This window comes from Dama dama, chromosome 14 (assembly GCF_033118175.1).
Source record: "Dama dama isolate Ldn47 chromosome 14, ASM3311817v1, whole genome shotgun sequence".
NCBI lineage: Eukaryota > Metazoa > Chordata > Mammalia > Artiodactyla > Cervidae > Dama > Dama dama.
In genome coordinates this window covers 30,865,449-30,885,667 of record NC_083694.1, presented here as the reverse complement: position 1 = coordinate 30,885,667, position 20,219 = coordinate 30,865,449, and the positions used below count along the sequence as shown (strand labels likewise).

General features: G+C 35.4%; 1 protein-coding gene across 2 annotated transcripts in view; it reads right to left on the bottom strand.

Annotated features, from left to right (window-relative positions):
• AKT3 (AKT serine/threonine kinase 3) overlaps positions 1 to 20,219 on the bottom strand; it is a 273,332-nt gene that overhangs the window by 243,156 nt on the left and 9,957 nt on the right. For both annotated transcript variants that reach the window (XM_061160258.1, XM_061160257.1), the window contains exon 2: positions 19,127 to 19,290. Coding sequence is in view for 1 of the 2 variants with exons in the window: in XM_061160257.1 (XP_061016240.1) it covers positions 19,127 to 19,172 (46 nt within the window). In the remaining variant the exon portion in view is untranslated. The remainder of the gene's footprint in view (positions 1 to 19,126; positions 19,291 to 20,219) is intronic.

Here is a 20,219-nt window from a genome sequence, read left to right as displayed (position 1 = left end):
AGGGATTGAACCTCATCTCTTATGTCTCCTGCATTGGCAAGGCAGGTTCTTTACCACTAGCACCACATGGGAAGCCCACAAAGCATACACACACCAAAACACTGTATTGTACATGTCAAATATATACAAGTTTTAGCAAGTATACCTCAAAGATAGGGGGGAAATACATAAAGAAAATATGGTGAAACACTAAGGATTTATGTGCTTATTAGCTCTATATTAAAACTTTTAGCTTTTGTACGTAATTAAAATTTTCAAAATCTTCAAGTGAACAGTGAAAGTAATTTCCTCTTCTTTTCAGTCATTTTAAAGTAAATTGCCAAGACCTGAGTTTAGAGCCCAACTCTATCTTACATTTATTTATCTTAAATACTTTTACACCAAATAATATTGACCTCTGAGAATATACACTATATAATCAACCTTGCTTACTAAGAAACAAGGTCAAATGGTAAAACTATACATAAAATAAGTAAGTTCTTCCCCATTTTAAACATAAAATTCAAGTCCTTGGCAATAATTAGAATTCCTTTCTCCGATATTTAACAGAACACACATTAATGAATATTCTTGACTTTACATCTTTTCCAATGACCAGCAGTCAGTCCATGGTTCTAACCGATCAAGACCTTTGAAATCAGAGGTCTTATTCTCCCTCTGTGTTCCTGTTTTCCCCCACTCCCATTGCGTGAAATGCTGGTGCGGTTCTCTTCTCAGCCCTTACAATTTCAACCTGCCACTGCATTAGCTACCTATCACTGCATAACAGATTACCACAAAACTTAAAGCTTTAAAATAACAATACACCTTTCACATATTTCAGTTTCTGTGGGTCAGGAATTCAGGACCAAAGTCACAAAAGGCACAGAGAAACTACTAAAGCACTGGTGCTCAAAACAGGTAAAGCAGGAGGTGAAGGGGAGTCACTGGCTCACAGCAATTCTGAAATCCAGTGCAATACAGTCAATTTCTGATCAGAATCCTAGACCTGTTTCTGTCCTCCAGGCTCTTGGTCCTGCTTTCCAAATCATGCTTTCTCTTCCATAAAGGGTAGTCCATGTTGGCAGCCACATAGTTATCTCAACATGCTTCCTACATGCAGAGGTTCAGAGACTCAAAGCCTGCTTCTCACGTGTACTGTCTCTGTCCCAAGTCCAGTCCAAGTTGACAGTGCTGATTCATTCTCATTAGAAGAAAAAGAGGTGAAAGGCAAGAAGAGAGGAGAGAAGAAACTTCGTGGGCCCCCTGACAATCTTATTATGGTTTACTCCATTGTGAGACAAAGGCCACACCCATAAAGCTCTTCAAGACAAGCCCTTCCTTCTGTTCCTTGCGCCTCTGCTGAAGACCACTGAAGGACAACTCTCTAAATGTTCTTAGAAACCCTGTTGTTTGACTCGAGAGGTTGTTAAGGCAACACCTTGGATTTTTCTGAGGTCTTAAAGGATTTTAAAGTCACATCCTCAGCTTCATTTGTAGAACATATTTTTCTGAGAGTGTTTTGGATTTGCTGTTTTCCAGAACGTTCTTCACTTTAGCAACACTGGTCAAATGAAGAGGCTAGGAATTTTCAGACTCACATATGCTTTTTGTTTAACAGTACTTCTGTTGATTGGTCTCTCTCCTTTTACATTTTATATACAAGCAGCAAGAAGAAACCAGGAGTATCCTTAATGTTCTGCTTAAAAAATCTCCTTAGCTAGATCACCTAGTTTACTGCATATATTCTTCTACTTCCTATTTTACTGCAGGTAACAGAGTTCCTAAACTTCTGCCACTAGAGAACAAGAATCTCCTTCCTCAATTTGCTGATGACATTTCTCTCATTTTTCTCTAAGCTCTCATGCACAGTCTTCTCAAAGGCCATCAAACTTCTAATAACAGTCTAATCAGGCTTTTTAGGCTTTCACTAATGCCTCAAAATGTTTCTAGTTTGTGTCCACCACTGAGTTCCAATGACAGACCTCCATTTTAGGTTGTTGTTATAGCAAAATAAAACCACTCTGATACCAAAATCTGTACAATTTTTATGTAATAAATTACGTCAAGTGCTACCTTTTCCAATACAGTAAACTTCAGTACTGTGTCAACGGGGCAGGAGGGGCTTAGCTCAGTTCTGGACCAGGATCACTCCTGAGATTGCAGGCAACATGTTAACCACAGCTGTAGTTATCAAAAGGCTCTACTTGACTCAGGACTTCACTGTCCAATATGGCAGCCAGTGGTCACATGTGGCCAGTGAGCACTTGAACTGTGGCCAGAATTAACTGAGATATTCTCAAAGTGCAAAACACCCACCACATTCTAAAGACTTCAGATTGTAAAAGAATATAAAATACATTGTTAATAACTTTTCATATTGATACACAATGAAATCTCACATTGTACATGTAGGCTAAATAAAATGTATTACTAAAAATTCTTTTAAAAGGCTTGAGTTTACTTAAGTTATGCACAGGTTGAACTGCTTTCTGAACTAGCATATCAACAGCTTATCTTACCTGTTTGAAACCAAAAAATGTAAGAAATTTATAATTTCACTACAATGTTATGGGTAACCAGCTGAAACCATGTTAACAACATGTAAAAACTCAGTAGTAATTATCAAAAGCTGAAAGTTGTCTCAATCAAAGGGGCTATCTCGTCATCTTCCACTAGGCCCCTACACCAAAGATTCAGTGTCTTACCATCAGTAACATAACCCAGTGGACACCACCCCTGTGTTTCTAACACTTCTTCTAACCCAAATACCACACCTATGACCTACGGTGGGAATAAAGATTTAGGTTCCATAAAATTAAAGATAAAAGACAAAGTAAAGTAAGAAGGTTATATTAAAAGATATATTAAAATTAGGATATATTAAAAGAAAATTAGAAAAAAAAATACATAAAGGGAAAGTAAAAACAAAGGCAGAACTAAAATCCACACTATCAAAAGAACAGAAATCTAAATCAGTAAAACAGAAGAAGATAAAACATAAAGAAAGAAACGTAATGGATAAATAGGGAGGGCAGAAAGCAAACACCCAGTGAAAATTAAGGCACCATGCTATCCATCATAGATTAAGGGGCCACAGATTCTTTGCCACTCTTTCCATCAAGAGATGGACTCTGTTTCTCTTCCTCTGGAATCCAAGCTGGCCTTCTGACTTGTTTGACAAAAAAAATGGATTATAAGAAATGCTGTGCCAACTCTGGTTCTAGCCTTTAGGAGGGCTGGCAGTATTCATTCTCAGAAGCCAGTCAGATGCTCTGAAGTTCAGGCTGTCCTGCTCAAGAAAACCAACAGGAAGGAGACCTGAGGCACTCCCACTCAACATTCAGCACCAAGGAACCAAATTCGGGAGCAAGACCTTCCGGGATTTTCCAGCTCTGCCTCGTGACACTCTCAATCCAGCCAGATGAGTGACCCCAATTGAAATCACCAGAAGAATCACTGAATCAAACCACAGAATCACGAAAAATAATAAATCATTGTTTTAAGCCACCAAGTGTTGGATAATCTGTTATACAGCAGCAGATAATAATCAATGTAGTTATACTGACCTAAAACAACACAGCACTGTCAAAATTCATAGCCTTGAGTCTGGTCTGAAGTGTATGATTCTTGCATCTCAAGTCCTTGCTAGAAAGCATTATCTTAAACTATTTGAAAACCCAGATTGTTTCAAAAGCCTGGTTGAAAATAATAGCTTTTCTATTTCTAAAATTATCCTCTATTACTTACTTACTTACTTACTTGCAAAAGTATTCTAAATTCTATCCTAGGACTAAGTCAGGCATAGAAGATTGGGTGACAAATTTTAACACTACATCTTCCAATTTTACTGTCATCTACTTTTAAGATGTTTTAAGAAAAGTTCACCTTTGCAACTTCTCTGAGTTCTTCCTCTGAGGACTGACTATGCACTAGGCACTCCAATGGCAATGATAAACAAGGAAACTATGAAGCAGAACTGACAGCAGATACAAATTTTATCACTCCCTCCCTTTTCCAGGAAGTCAATCTTGCCTAGTCTGTGCTCCCAAAGCATTCTGTGCAAATCTCTATTTTTTAAAAATAATGGTAACAGCAGCTAACATTTACAAAGCACTTACTATGTCCCTGGCATAGTTCAAAGTCTTTGACATGATTTAACTCACTCAATACTCACAACTCTCATGAGGTAGGTAAGAACTATATGATGCCATGATACAGATGAGGAAACTGACTCATCTTAAAGAGCCTCTTTCCCCACTAAATTCTAAACTCCATGAAGGCAGGTGACCTATATCTTCATATTCTTCCCAGTCTCCAACCAATATTTCCCTAATTTGATTAAAGATATTAGTTATCCAAATACTAGAAATAAATATGCTTATTTATTTTACAAGAAGAATTTGCCACTCCTCAAAAGCATAAAGTAGTAACAGCTTTTTAGACTAACAAAAAAAATTGCTTGAGGATAAATAAGTATCTCTGGGTAAATGGTAAGAAAAATTAACCAAAAAAAAAAAAAGTTTATCAATTCACTGATAAACACACTATAGAGATCTAAACTTTTACAAATGAGTCTAATTTGACAGTAATGTATTTTTATTCAGCACCATTTTAATGCTGAAAGCCATAAATATAACACTGAAAGCTATATAAACTTGCATTTAAAAAAATTTTTAAAGAAGTCAGTCACAAGAGGAGTAAGAAAATAAGGAGTAATATTCATTAAAATATATGAACGAAAAAATCCAAGTAAATATAAGCCCTAATATTTTGAAGGATGTAATCTGGGTCTTTTCAGCTAATCCAGATGGTAGAGTTGGAATCGGGCTTCCCAGGTGGCTCAGTGGTAAAGAATTCACCTGGAATGCAGGAGACTCGGGCTCGATCCCCGGGTCAGGAAGATCCCTTGGAGAAGGAAATGGCAACTCACTTCAGTTATTTTTGCCTGAAAAATCCCACAGACAAGAGGAACCTGGCGGGCTACAGTCCACGGGGTCTCAAAAGTGTTGGACACAAATGAGAACTAAACAACAGAGCTGGAATCATCAGCTATAACACCCGTGCTACCAATTTCATTGCATATTCTGACTTAAAAACAAAAATGAAAACCTTTATATAATTCATTTGATAACACTAAAAAGTCACAATCCTCAGAAAACTGGCTGGAAACTAAAATTTGGATTCTACAAGGAAAGTCAAATCAAACTGAGGATCATTTAAAAAAAAAAAATTCAGGATCATTTTACAAACATACTTCCTAATTCACTATCACCTCAGAATAAAAAACTATCTTTTTTAAGAAGGGAGCACAAGCCTAGAAGTCCTACAAACAGTCAAAACAGCTATCTTTTAGAATAATCCCCACAGGGATAAATTTTAGAGAATGCTATATGCCAAATTTTCAATCTGACCTGTACAAAGGTTGGAAATTGTCTCTGCCGGAAATCTAAGAACTTCAGTAATGACATTACAACTACACACACACACAAACACACACACATAAAAGAAAACGTTTTGTGGCACACACTGTTGGTTCTTTAAAGCAGTATCTTTCCCCAATCCCCTTAACCTTGGCTGCCTCCCACTAGAGACTGAAAGCTATCTTGAATCCTTGAAGCAACAAGTATAGGAATGAAAAGGCAGTAAGCTAAAGGTGCACAAGCAGAGACAGCTTGAAGCTTTGGTGATTTTATCCTTATCTGATAAACAACCAGTCCTTGCCGACCTTTATCCGTCTTAAGGGAAAAAATAAACACATCTTTGTTTGTTACTCTTGGCTACCTATTCTGTTATTTTTAGCTGAATATTGTGTTACTAATACATTTAAAACATGGAGAGAATGAAAGTGAAAACTGAAAGTGAAAGTCGTGTGTCCGACAATTTGCAACTCCATGGCCTATACTGTCCATGGAATTCTCCAGGCCAGAATACTAGAGCAGGGAGCCTTTCCCTTCTCCAGGGGATCTTTCCAAATGGTTCTCGAACTTCTTTAATTTAAAAAAGTTATAGCACTTATATAAAGAAAAATGTCATACTGATGCCAGATATGACAAATTAAATGCAGACAGTCCTATATATTTCCCCTTAATATTTTTCTGATTATAAAAGTAATAAACTCACTTTGGAAATTTTATAAAATATAGAAAAATATAGTGAGGAAAAAAAACCAATACCCAGAGATAACCACTTTTAATACTGCGGTATATATTTCCTTCCAATCAATTTTTATACCTATATCAATATTAAAAAAATATGCTTTTTATCTTCATAAGCTAGGATCATATGGGATACAATTTACTATTATTATTAATACCTACAGAATGTAATAATAATTCAGTAACATATGAAAGGACTTAAAGACTTAAAAATAGTAGTGTCTCTTCTACCATTCATACATACACCCCACACCCTTATCATTCTACTTGTCAAATACAGCCACTTTTAATACTTATGGCATATGGCTCTCTTTCTTGATTTCAACTGACTTCTCACTATGAAGGTGAAAAACTGTTCCCCTTCACCTTCTCTCCCAACTTTTACTTACTTTTTTTGTTTTCATTTATCAATTGTTGCTATCACAACATTAAAAAATATACCTATGCCTCTCTTGACACATGAATTTTAGATGGAACGTGTTAGTTTGCAAATGTGGACAATAAGGAAATTAGTGTTCTTAAATGACAAACATTTTTAGTCAACCACAAGATTAAAATGCAACTATCATTTGGCCTTACCCAGTCCTGAGTGCGGAAGGAAAAAAATGTTTACACTTGTTGCTGTAGCACTAATTCATTTAGAAAAAGTGAAAAGACAGCAGTATCACAACAGAGAATAAATACAGAAAAACAAATTTTTAAAAATTGTTACAAATAAACAGAAACTTTAAAATGATAAAAGATAAAGACTGAGGAAGAAAGAGAGCAGCACAACATTCAGGTCAGATAAGAGAAAAGGAATACTGTTAACTCCTCTTTCACACTTCTATAATGTCCAAAGGTGCTGAGAAGATAGTTATCACTGAGTTCCAAGTAGCATCAATAATCTTTGAGAAATACAGAGCATCAGAAAGGTATTAAAAACAAAACAAAAACTTTTACAGGCAAAGATCCTTATTGTTTTTATAGAAGAAAACAGTGGGTGACGCTAAATATTAAATATCAGTAAAACTGATGTCAAATTCAGCAAGGTCATGTAACAGATTACTAAGTAATAATAGCAGCTATTCTATAATAGTAATAATATATAATAATAATAGCAGGTATGTATAATAGCAATAATAGCAGCTATTGCTTATTAACTATTTAGAATATCCCATGTACTGTTATAAAAACTAATCAAACATTACGATGTTTTACATGGTCTTCCCTGGTGGCTCAGAAGGTAAAGAACCTTTCTGCAATGCAGGAGACCTGGGTTCAATCCCTGGGTTGGGAAGATCCCCTGGAGGAGGGCATGGCAACCCACTCCAGGATTCTTGCCTGGAGAATCCCCATGGACAGAGGAGCCTGGTGGACCACGGTCCAAGGAGTTGCAAAGAGTCGGACACGAGGACATGACAGAGAGACTAAGCACAGCACATAACCGTATAAAGGGTTCCTCTGGTAGCTCAGCGGCAAAGAATCTACCTCCAATGCAGCAGATGCAGGTTCAATTCCTGGGCCAGGAAGATTCCCTGGAGAAGGAAATAGCAACCCACTCCAGTGTTCTACCCCACAAAATCCTATAGACAGAGGAGCCTGGTGGACTATACAGTCCAATGGGTCACAAAAGATTTGGATGTGACTTGGTGACAAAAGCACCACCACCATATGAGAGAAATTATTGTCCTCTCCATCTTACAGATGGTAAATTCAAGGCATACTGAGTATTTTGCCTAAAGCCACTAGCAAAAGGCAAGGCAAAGACTTAAGTTCTACTCTCTCAACTACTGGACTAAACTGACAGTATATGAGTACTTAACAATGAGACAAACAGACGAATGAGAAGAATAGGTTCACTAAAAGCAAGTTCTGTCAGAGCAGTCATTCTTTTCTGACGACATGCTGCAACAGAATAAACAAATCTCTAAGACATATTGTAAAGTGACTATGGCACCATTTATGTAAAACAAGACAAAAGAGTAAGATCCAAATATTTATACAGAATAGAGCACAGAAGTCTCATCTTTTTCATTATCTCTATTCCTGTGCCCTGCTCAATTCCTTGAATCCAAATCTCTTGACAAGAGACAAATATTACTTATAGTTTGGCATGTGTCTTTCTGGTTCTTAAATATTTGAGGAAAAATCTGATTTTATATTGGCACAACACACTTGATAGCAATATTTCTGAGAAGGAAAATAATAGTGCAACTCTATCTGTTGCTTTAGCCTTCTTACAAAAAGAACTCATATATTACTTCCATAACACAAATTTTTTAAATCATAATGATGCTCAAAACAGGCAAAAGTTTCTAAGTATGACCTGAATGGCATCCTTAAAGAAAAGCTTGATACAGTATTAATAGAATAAATAGCAGTTAAAAACCTTTACATGACAAAACTAAAGTTAAAAGGCATAAACAAATCAGTAAAAGATGTGCAGCAGCAACAAAAAGATCAACAAAATAATAGTATTCAGAATATATAAAATGCTCTTACAAACAAATAACATACACAATTTATGAACTTGATTAAAGACATAAGTTTCATATACAAAAACTGACTAAGGATAAGAACAAGCAATTTATGGCGGGGGGAGGGGAATGGCTAAAAGAAATAACAACAAAGTTAAACCTCAGTAACAAAGAGATGTAAAATAAGACAGCAATAAAATGGCAAAAACTGAAAAAGACAGAAGAATGTTGGGGGAGGAAAGGTAAACTGGGTGACTGGGATTGACATATACACACTAGTACATATAAAACAGATCACCAATAAACATCTTAAAAAACAAAATAATACCCAGTGATGGCCACGGCATGAGGCAACACAAACGTTTACAAACCAGCAATGGGAAAATAAATATACTATCTCTTCTGGACACCACATTTTTGTTGTTCTGTTTTTAACTGGAGTATAGTTGTTTACACGGCTGTGTCAGTTTCGCTGTATATAAAGTGAATCAGCCATACGCACACATGTCTCCCCTCTCTGGCGGATCTTCTTTCCATTTAGGTTACCACAGAGTACCCAGTAAGAGTTCCCTGTGCTATACGGCAGGGTCCCATTACTTATCTACTTTATATATACTAGTGTGTTCATATATATACACGTCAATCTCCCAATTCATCTCACCCTCTGCTTCCTCCTTGGTATCCATACATTTGTTCTCTACATCTGTGTCTCTATTTCTGTTTTGCAAATAAGATCATCTATAACACTACATTTTAAGACAAACAGATATCTCCATAAAAGGACACCGAAGATTATGCATGAGAGAGCTAGAAACCATGTCATACAATAAACAAACTAAAGAAAAGAGAACTTTTTGCCTAGAAAGAAGATTTTAAGGAAGACGTTTCAGTGATCTTAAATATCTAAAGGCCTTATTTGTTGCCTTAAGTTCTTTTGCAACACCATGGACAGTAGCCCGCCAAGCTCCTCTGTCCATGGGATTTCCCAGGCAAGAATGATGGAGTGGGTTGCCATTTCCTTCTCCAATCTGAAGGCCTATCACAGGGAAAACAGAACTTTTTTTTTTTTTTCTGCTCAGGAAGGCAAAATAAAGACTACTAGTGCTCAGAGCTATTAAATAATGAAACAGCTTGCCTTATACAATGAGATTTTAGTTTTAATAAACGATCCATCAGAAACATATCAGAAAAGATTCTCCTCATAGGCTTGAAAAGTTAAGTTTCATGAACTTGGAAGTACTTCTCAGTTCTATGAGTAAAGCAAAAATTATTCTTAAATACGAAAAAATCTTTCATAACTATGATTACTACTACATTTTTCACTACAGTGTCCCACTTACCTGGTTAAGATAACTTACATGCTCACCTATTCTGGGACTGTGAGGGATCTGCCCAGCCATCTCTGCTGGGACTAACCATTTAGTCAGCCCTAATTTCTACTCCATTAGTCCTATACACAAAAGCACAACAAAATGATAAATGTAGGACCTGATCTGGAATCCCCAAATCCTATTCTAGGAGTGTGTGTCTGTATATATGTGGGATGTGTTTGTGTAGGGTGGGTATGTACAGGGTGCGTGTGGGGGAGGGGGGCTCCTCTGTCCATGGAATTTTCCAGGCAAGACACTGGAGCAGGTTTCCATTTCCTACTCCAGGGGACCTAGCTGAGCCAGGGAACGAATCCTCACCTCTGGTGTCTCCTGCATTGGCAGGCAGACTCTTTACCACCGTGCCACCTGGGAAGTCCATCCTAGGTACAGATACTTCCACAACTGTGAATATCTATTCTGTATTCCCTGCCCTGCCTCAGCTGTCCCAAATTGAGTTCTAAGCCCTGATATCTGTGACATACTGATATTTGAACATCTAGAATTGTTTTTTCCTCTTCCTTATTCATTTATCAAAGAAAGATTAAGAGCTATGTTCAAGGTACTGGTAGACCCTATGGGGGGAAGAAATATTGTTGTACTGGACAAGGTTCCTGCCCTCAGGGAGTTTATAATGGAGAAGGTAAAATAATGTATCTATGTAATAACTAGTCAACCAAAAGCCTAAAGGAAGCCAAGGCACAAATGCATTGGAGACAAGAGAAATCATCCTCACTCTCTAAGGCTGTGATCTGGGAAAATATCAAGATGATATTAAAATTAAAATGAAGGATTTTCACTGACAAAGACAGAAGGGAAGAAAATGCCAAGCAGAAGAACTGGCATAAGCAAAAACATATCTTTAACAAAATACAGTAGTGCACAGTCATCACATCACTATCAGGTTCTCCAAGGCAGCAGACACAGTAAATTCAACAGGTACAGCGTCCCTGTACTCCCCACTGGGATACAAGGTTTCCAACAGATGGAAGCTACTCCCTTTTCCATTCTTAGAGATTTTTAAAGCCTCCTGTTCAACAGTTCTTACCTACTCCCCCATCAAGTACTAATAATAGCTTTTAAAAAAGAACTACAGTATATTCCTGAGTGACAGGAAAGGAACAAAATATAAAGTATCATAAAATTGGCAATACAGTAATTCCACTACTGGTCCTGCTCTGCCTCAACTCCAAAACTGACCTGTTTTCTAAACTGTAAGATAAACAGGTATAAGACTAGACAACTTCCAAAGACTGCTCTAGTTTAAAATTCTATAAATTTACCAGAAAAAAGGTTTAGCTATGTTTCCAGGTGACTGGAGCTCAGATGGTTTAAACCATTAGTTTCCTCGGTTATACAGAGAGATGAAGTTTCTACTCCTCTTAATTTGTTATGAGTAATTTAAATTAACAAATAACAAAACTTAGTGACTTACAAAGCTTAAACAACTTTACATCTATACATTAAAACATATGTCTAGCAGAGTTCCACTTTCATTGACTGTAGGGTGACTTGTATTAAGCTAACTTTCCCATACTTAAAGCTATAAATCCTGTACAAAATACTAAAATAAAAACTATCTGAAGGCAGTGGAAAGCACCAAAAGTAAGCAGAAACTGGGGAAAGTTACCCCTGAAAGAAGGGAACTGACTATACCGCATGAGATTTACATTTTTATATGACTTGCTTGAGAGGCTCCACCATTTCTTGAGATTAGTGTGGATAAAACTTTGACAAAAAATCAGTCATGTTGGTTAAAGGAGTCAGATTGGAGCTGAGAGCTGCCAAAAACTTTTCATGACTAGAAAATGAGAATACCCCACAAGACAGGAAAACACAGGGGAGGAGCCCCAAAACCTACATGTAAACTCTGCCCAAATTCTAGCTAACCCCTGAATAATCCATGCATTTAAAAAAAAAAAGAGCCTAAAAACAGAAAGCAAAAACGTCGAGGAAAAAAGCAGAGATTTTAACTGCTTTTCACAACAGAGAAAATGAAGTAAAGAAACAATAAAAATGAGTTAAGTATCAATTAAAAACAAAAAGCAGTAGTCATTAGTAGGAAATAAGAGATCAAGAGTCTGTATAACACGTCAACACAATGAACTATATACCAGACATGTGAAGCAAAGAAAAAGAGCTGTCAACAGGAATCAACTTCAGGAAAACCCTAAAGTCAGGTTAGCAGACAATAAATCAATTTAGAGGAAATGGACAAATTCCTTAAAATACACAATTTACTCAAACTACACAAGATGAAACAAAATCTGAAGACTCCTGTATCTATTAAATAAATTGAATGTATTATTTTAAAAAGCTCCAACCCAGATGGCTTCACTGACTGCAGTTTAGCAAACATATAAGGAAGAAATAAAACTCATCTTTTGCCAATTCCTTCAAAAATCAAGGAGGGGATTCTCAACCTATTTTATAAGTCTAGCATAACTATTACACAAACTTGAAATAAAAATTATAGATCAATATTTTGATAAATGTATAAAAGGATCCTTAACAAAATATTAGTGAATTAAAACTGTTAATATATTAAAAATAGTACATCATGACCAAATGGGGTTTATTCCAGCAATCAAAGTAGTATGCCATATTAACATATTAAAACAGTAATGAGAAAAGTTAAATGGTCATTTCAATAGGTACCAGAAAATCTCCTAAAAAAACTGAATACCCACTCATGATAAAAGGTCTCAGCAAACTACGAATAGAAGGGAACTTTCTCAACTCAATAATGGGCAGCAGTGAAATCCTACAGCTAATATGAAACTTAAGAAGTAAAGCAAAAATGTCTCCTCTCATCAATTACACTCAACACTGTACTAAAGGTCCTAACCAGTGAAATAAGACCAGAAAAATTAATTAAAGGCATAAAGACTGGAAAGGAAGAAACAGAACTGTGGCTCTTTGCAGATGACTTGACTAACAACACAAAAACCTTTAAAGTCAACTAACATTAAAAAGTGAATTTAATGGGACTGTAGAATACAAAGTCAATACACAAACTCAATTGTTGATTGGGAAGGTGGGTAACAGCAATTTTACACTCTAGAACGTGTATGAAAGCTATTTGATGGTTCTCTCCATTTGGTTTCTCTCCATTTGGTTGACTTGGTTAACACTTTCAAAACAAATACATTGAAACAATAGGAAGAACAAATTTCACATCACTGTAGATACATTAAATCCCCAAGTTTAATGCAATTAGAAAATAAATTTAACTTTTCCATGTTTCTGCTCCTTTTATAATGTCAATAGTCAAAGTGAGCTTCTCTAATCTACAATGTGGTTTATGCAGTCACTACCACAGCTCTTTACTCTCTATGGAAAATGCTTGCTACTGACTAGTAAACAGGAAATCATGCTGTCATTTTCTCTTTTCTTAATCACTTTATAATTTATTTCAAAAGTCACCTTGTGAATAAAATATGAACAAAATGTACATAAGTACACACAAATTAAAAGAGAAGGAAAGGCCTTTGGACTTAGAAAAGCAGCCCCAAAAAAGGCACCTTTGTTTTCTCTGTAATAACACAATTGACTAGATCACAACATGCATTAAACCATAATCTATCTTACAATCTTTGCTACAGAGGTGTACTTTGCACAGTTGGGATTAAGCTGTTTTGTGAAAAAACTCATATATAAACTCATAGCTAAGAATCACCAAATACTAACATTCTAGTTCATCTAAGCAAACCATTTCATACAATCTAAGACAAATATCATTCAAAGGACACAGTTTATGGACAATGGACGTCCCTGAATGGAAACTATAATAATCACAAGGCAGCTAGGGAAAAAGTTCTTTGAAAACACAAGCTGGTTACACACACAGACCATAACATGAAGTTCAATTTGTTAGATACTAACACAACAAAAAGTGTAAGGAACTGACACATCATGCAGCATTTTCATCAATCAAAATGCTTTAATGATAAAACTACCGCTTAGATTTGTACCAGTTTCAAAACAGTAAGATGATAAGTTGACTAGAAACACATTCAAATTTTATCTTGCTATCAAAGGAACTGGCTCTCCACATTAATAGACTACTTAGGTTTTTAAGAAACAGTACTATTAACCAAACAAAATTGTATGAACTACAATAAGCCCTTATGCAACATTATTAAAATATACATATTTCTAGAATTTAAACCTTTTAAGCAGGTTAAAATTTCCCATTTTATTAATACAGTAAGTTTCTTCAGAGCAAATATTACTACTAGCTGTAATGGAAACTAAGAAAGCAAAACTTCTGACACCTAGTTTAAAGATTTTAAGTTACCCAGAGTATACCCACAGGCTGATCTCTGAAGACAGTGATTTAAGAAGTGTCTGATGCATCTTATTCTGATGTGCAACCAAACTGCTAGGTGCGCTCCTAGGACCACGAAGAAGGAAAATGCAGGTAATACTCCAGTTTGCAACTGATACTTCTTTCATTGTAATTTCTAACACCAGCAATACTAAATTAATGAGTTAGCTCAATACTAATGATTTTGGATAAGCAGAGGAAAACAGTTTCCACTACTGATATATCACTAATAGCCACAGTCAGAAAAGTGTGCATCCTACATAATATCAATAATTACCTTTAAGTCTTTCTTTCCCTATTCTAAGATATTAGCTAAAGAGCAACTTATTCACATTAAAAGTACAAATACAATGAGATTATACCTGGACAGGAGCTAGTAACTGATTCATAAATAGAAATTTGAGAAAAAGGACTGACAAAGAACTATATTACAACTTTTTCTATATTTATTTATATATAGTTTAAAAGTCTGAAACCACTCCTCTAAATAAATTATCTTGTAATGCCTACAATCACACTGTGAGGTAAAGAAGGTAGATATTATATTTATTTTCAAATGAGTACACCAAAGTTCAGGTGATAATAATCTACACAGGGTAATAAGCAAGCAGGAAATCATAACAATCCTTTAGAATAAATTCTTTGAACCAAAATATAGCCAAACAACAACAGACTACATGACATTTGCCTGACTAAAACAAAACATTATTATCCCCACTCTGTAAAAAGAGAGGGCACTATCTGTAATTCTGGTCTTTCATTCAGAAGTATACACAGACAAATAAGGATGACCAGACACCTGAAGAAACAACTACCACCATCAAAAAGAACCAGAATAAACAAATTGGAAGAGTTATTCGATGAGGAGAAAAAATTTAAAACCTACTTAGTGTCCTAAGATTAAAAATTACATTATATATATACATATATAAAATAAGAGCAAGTGACCATGGATGAGACGAAATTCCCAGAAATATAAAGTAATAGCTGACTTGGACTATAAAGCAAGCTGAGCACTAAAGAATTGATGCCTTTGAACTGTGGTGTTGGAGAAGACTCTTGAGAGTCCCCTGGACTGCAAAGAGGTCCATCCTAGAGGAGATCAGTCCTGGGTGTTCATTGGAAGGACTGATGCTGAAAGTGAAACTTCAATACTTTGGCCACCTGATGTGAAGAACTGAATCATCTGAAAAGGCCCTTATGCTGGGAAAGATTGAAGGTGGGAGGAGAAGGGGATGACAGAGGATGAGATGGTTGGATGGTTATCACCGACTCAATGGACAGGAGTTTGAGCAAACTCCAGGAGTTGGTGATGGACAGGAAGGCCTGACGTGCTGCAGTCCATGGGGTCACAAAGAGTCAGAGGACTGAACTTGAACTTGAACTGAGATAAGTAGTTCAATAAAGAGTTATGGAACAGTCAAGGAAATCTCTCCGAACAAATAGACAAGAAAACAAAGAGATGTAAAACAAAAGAAAAACTTTAAAACAGACTTTGGTATAGAAGCTCTAGGGGAAACAATGTGGAAAGAACACAGAGAACATAGAAGGGAAAAATAATGAAAGAAATACAGAAGATTCTCAGAACTAAAGACACAGCTCACATTTTCAAAGGGTCTAACAGATGCTTTACAGAAAAAATTTAAAAGGACTATAACTCATCCTCTTCAAATTTTATAATGCCAAGGATAAAAAGGCATCAACACAAAAAGCTTCCAAAATACAAATCAGGCTACCTACAAAAATAATATTCTAGAATAGCATCAAATCTCTTATCAGTAAAACATTACTAAAAGGTAATGAAACGCAACCTTCAAAATGCTGAAGAAAAATTATTTTAAACCTGATTTTACACCCAGCCAAGGCATGTACAGGTGCAGAAGTGAAAATGACATTTCAAACATGGTGTTGACAAGCACCCACATACGTTCTTTCTGAAAAAGTGACTTCAGGAAATACTCCAGAAAACTGAAAATAAATCCAAAACAAAAAGAGGAAAGACATGAGAGCTAAGAAAGCAAAGAACTTATCCAAGAATACAATTAAATAATGTGACACTAGCTAAGCATCATTCTCAGAAAAGTCAGTTTATCTTAGAACTTCCACAAATAGTATGATTAAAAAGCTAGATAACCACGTCATACGATGAAGAAGGCCCTTCTACCAACAGGGGGAAAATGTGGTCATTGGAAAATCCAGAAAAAATTGATATGCCATACTAGAAGCCAAACTAAAGTATGGAATGACCTTGAATATCAATAGAGTATAAAAATCCACCTCTTCTCTAAGGATCCCATCATACTACTTTGTTTAGCAGTGAGTAATATATACATAATCATAATATAGACTACTGCTTTTTGAAGCAGCAACTATTATAAGCCTTAAAAATATAAAATCAATATTACAGTCGACATAAAATGGGAAGGGAATGTGGAATTCAAAGGAAAAGATTGGGAGGGGTATCACTTTTTCTCAACTTATAAAGTGGCAAGTTTAGAGTCAATGTCTAAAAACTTTCTAGAATTAATAATGCAAAAGCTAGAAGTTTAACCACAAACACCAAACAATAAAAAAACAGAAGAAGGGAGAAAATAGGTATTAAAAGTTAAAATTTTTTATTTTCCTCAATGAAGATACACTAGATTACTTAAGATTCATCAAAAATAAGGTTTAGCATATTATATATAAAGCTGGGATAATAATCAGCAGAATTAAAAATAAAAAAGTTCTAAGGAGAGAAACTAGCTGGAAGGGGTAGAGTTACTCTTCATTCTATACCTTGTGTATCTCAAACTCTTATGTTTATATGACCATTATTTCCCAAAATAAACACACACACACACTCATCACAATCGTATTCACTAAACAATACAGGAAAAACACTGAGAACTCACTTTCGTTTTTTCTTTATTCTGTATGCCATGGACGACAAACCAAACTTCTATTTTAGTATTTCAGACAAGACACAGTTAAATAAGACTCAAGAACCACTCCTAATACCTTGATAAAATGAGGTGATAGTAATACCTTAAGAACTGTCAGAACACATCCACATCCACTATCTCACTTAACCCTCACAACTATCTTGTGAGAGCAGATATTTGAGATTAATAAAATAAAACTCCAAAAGGTTTAAATGATTTGCCATCCCCACCGAAAAAAGTAGGAAAAAATATATAAATGTAACAGACAAGTTAAAAAATTTTTAAATAATTTTCATACAGCATTGAAATATGAAAATGCTTTCCAAGTTTATACTATGAGAATAACATGGGAAAAATTAAACTCTAACAATAAAAATAGCCACTTTGGGAAACAGTTTTTATAAAGTTAAGCATATACTTACCATATGACTCTGCAATCTCATTCTTAGGTTAATACCCAAGAAAAAGGAACACACATCACACAAAGACATGTACTCAAATGATCATAGCAGCTTTATTCATAACAGTCAAAGACTAGAAACAACCCACCTACCGGTAAACAGAAAAACTGTGGTATATCTAGACAGTGATATACTACTCAACAATAAAAAGGAACAAACTAATGATATATACAGCAACACAGATGGAACTTTTAAGTATTATACTATGTAAAAGTAATCAGACCCAAAGGACTACATATTGTATGAGTCTACTTATACGAAATTCTAGAAAAGCAGAATTATAGTAAAAGCAGATCAGTGGTTGCCAGGGTTCAAGGAAGAGGACTGAGTGCATAGGGGAATGAGGGATCTTTCTGGGATAACAGAAATGTTCTACATCATGGTTGTAGCATTTGTTACACTAGTGTATAAACTTAGCAACATTTACCACTTAAAGCAGGTGAAGTTTATTGTATGTAAATTACAACTCAATAAGGCTTATTTTTAAAAAGCTCATTAATATGTAATCATATTTAGCTACTGACATCTTTTGAGCCTAAATAGTAATTGCAAAGCTTCAAAGAATATTAAAAATTACAAAATTATTAAGAGGAAACTTTTAACTAGAAAACAGATATACAAGAAGTTAAAGCTCTGAAAATGGAGCCATCTTCATCCTACTGAATTTGGCCACGTGGATAAACAGTAGTTGCCTGGCAACTAGTCTAAACTCTAGTCTAGATTTCAAAATAAGCACATTAACCTCATTAGTAGGTGATCTCATGGAGGATAAACTAAGCTTTACATTCAAGAGGCTTTTTTTAGTATTAAAAAGGAATAATAATGCATTTGAATTAATCTAAAATAGGAGTAAATAAGAAATAAAAGTAGATCATGAAAAATTAAAATACAAAATTAAACATACATGCGCGGGCACACATACACATTCCCTTTCCTCATCAGGTCTTTTACTTTAGGACTTTACTTATCTAAATACAGGATTACTGAATCCATGAGTTTGTGAGAGAATCCTGCCTCTTTACTAATCATTTTCCCTGCCACCACCCAAAAATGGCTTAATATCACTGAGTACTTTTGTTTACATGTCTTTAAATGCACACAAGTTAGCCATTTTTCTAAATATCTAGAGACATCTCTCTGGATTGTAGAATCTGTGGACAATACAGAAAATACAACACAAACTTTCTGTAACATACGTGCACACAACATACCAGATAAGCCAAACCTTCATAACTTGATTATAAATGATCAAAATCAAGTATTACAAAGAATTCCAAAATAACAAGCAAACTCCTAACAAATGTTAAATATCCTTTCTATCTTAGTGGACATAGTATGTCAGTTTACTTTGTTTCCAACATTAGAAAAAAAGATACTGACTTCCAGGACACAACTAAGTGTTAGCACACTTACCAACCATATTGTTTTCAGTTTTGTTGAACACTTACCCCTCTTCTGAACCCAACCTTCTTTCACAATGGTAACATCGCTCATGATGGCTCCCCTCTGAGCCCCCAACTTGGAGAAATGGTACTTTGTTACACCAGCTTTGGGGTTTGGATTCGCTGCTGCCGCTGCTGCTGCCCTTCCCACTCTCTAGTGATGACTCAGCCTGGAAGGAAGTATTGAAGAAAGAATTTCTTTTTTTTCCATTCTTGCAACTCACATAGCAATAACAAACAACTAATTCTTTGTAAATGTCTTCAACTGACCTGACCTCACATAAAAGTCTAGCTCTTCAAACTGCGGAACCTATTTATTAAGTAGTTTTACAATGAATGCACTTCTCTGGTCTTGTGACAGATTTCAAATGATAGTGAAACTTTTAACCTAAGAGGTTTCAACAAAAAAAAAAGTCTTAACCACTGTCATATCTACTCAAAGAGTACAGAAAACTGACTTGATGATGGATGTTTGAGGTGAAAGGGGAAGAAAATGAAAGTGAGACAGACTAAAAGTAAATCTTCACGTATGTTTAGTTTCAAAATCTCAGTAAATTTTGAAATAGTTATGGCAAAACAATTGTGAAAGCTTTAAATTGCTAGATTTTATGTAAAAAACAATGTGCTAAGAAACCAACATTTATGCATGCTTACTCTGCCTTGTTCCAAGAAATATCTTAGGTAGATTACAACAAATAAAATATTATAAATAATATAAAATCAATCATTTTCTAAAGTAGGTGAATTGAAACATAGGGAATATGAAAGTGGGAAACAGTATGGCGTATTCAAGACAGGTCAAGAACTGTAACATCAATTATTCTCTGGTAATCGTCACAATAACCCTGTGAGGGCACGATTACATTTCACAGACGGGGAAATCGAGGCTTACAGAGATCAAGCTGATTCCCAGATTTAAAAATAACTAATGAATGGCGGCACCGAGATCTGAATGCAATCTGACTCTGAAGCCCGCATTCTTTGACTTTAGCAAAGATAAAAAGCCGCCAGGGTAAAAATCTACATATTTGGGAAAGAAGGACCACAAATTTAACATGAAGCCTTCAGGAAGCAATGCAAATAAGGAAATAAAATCAGT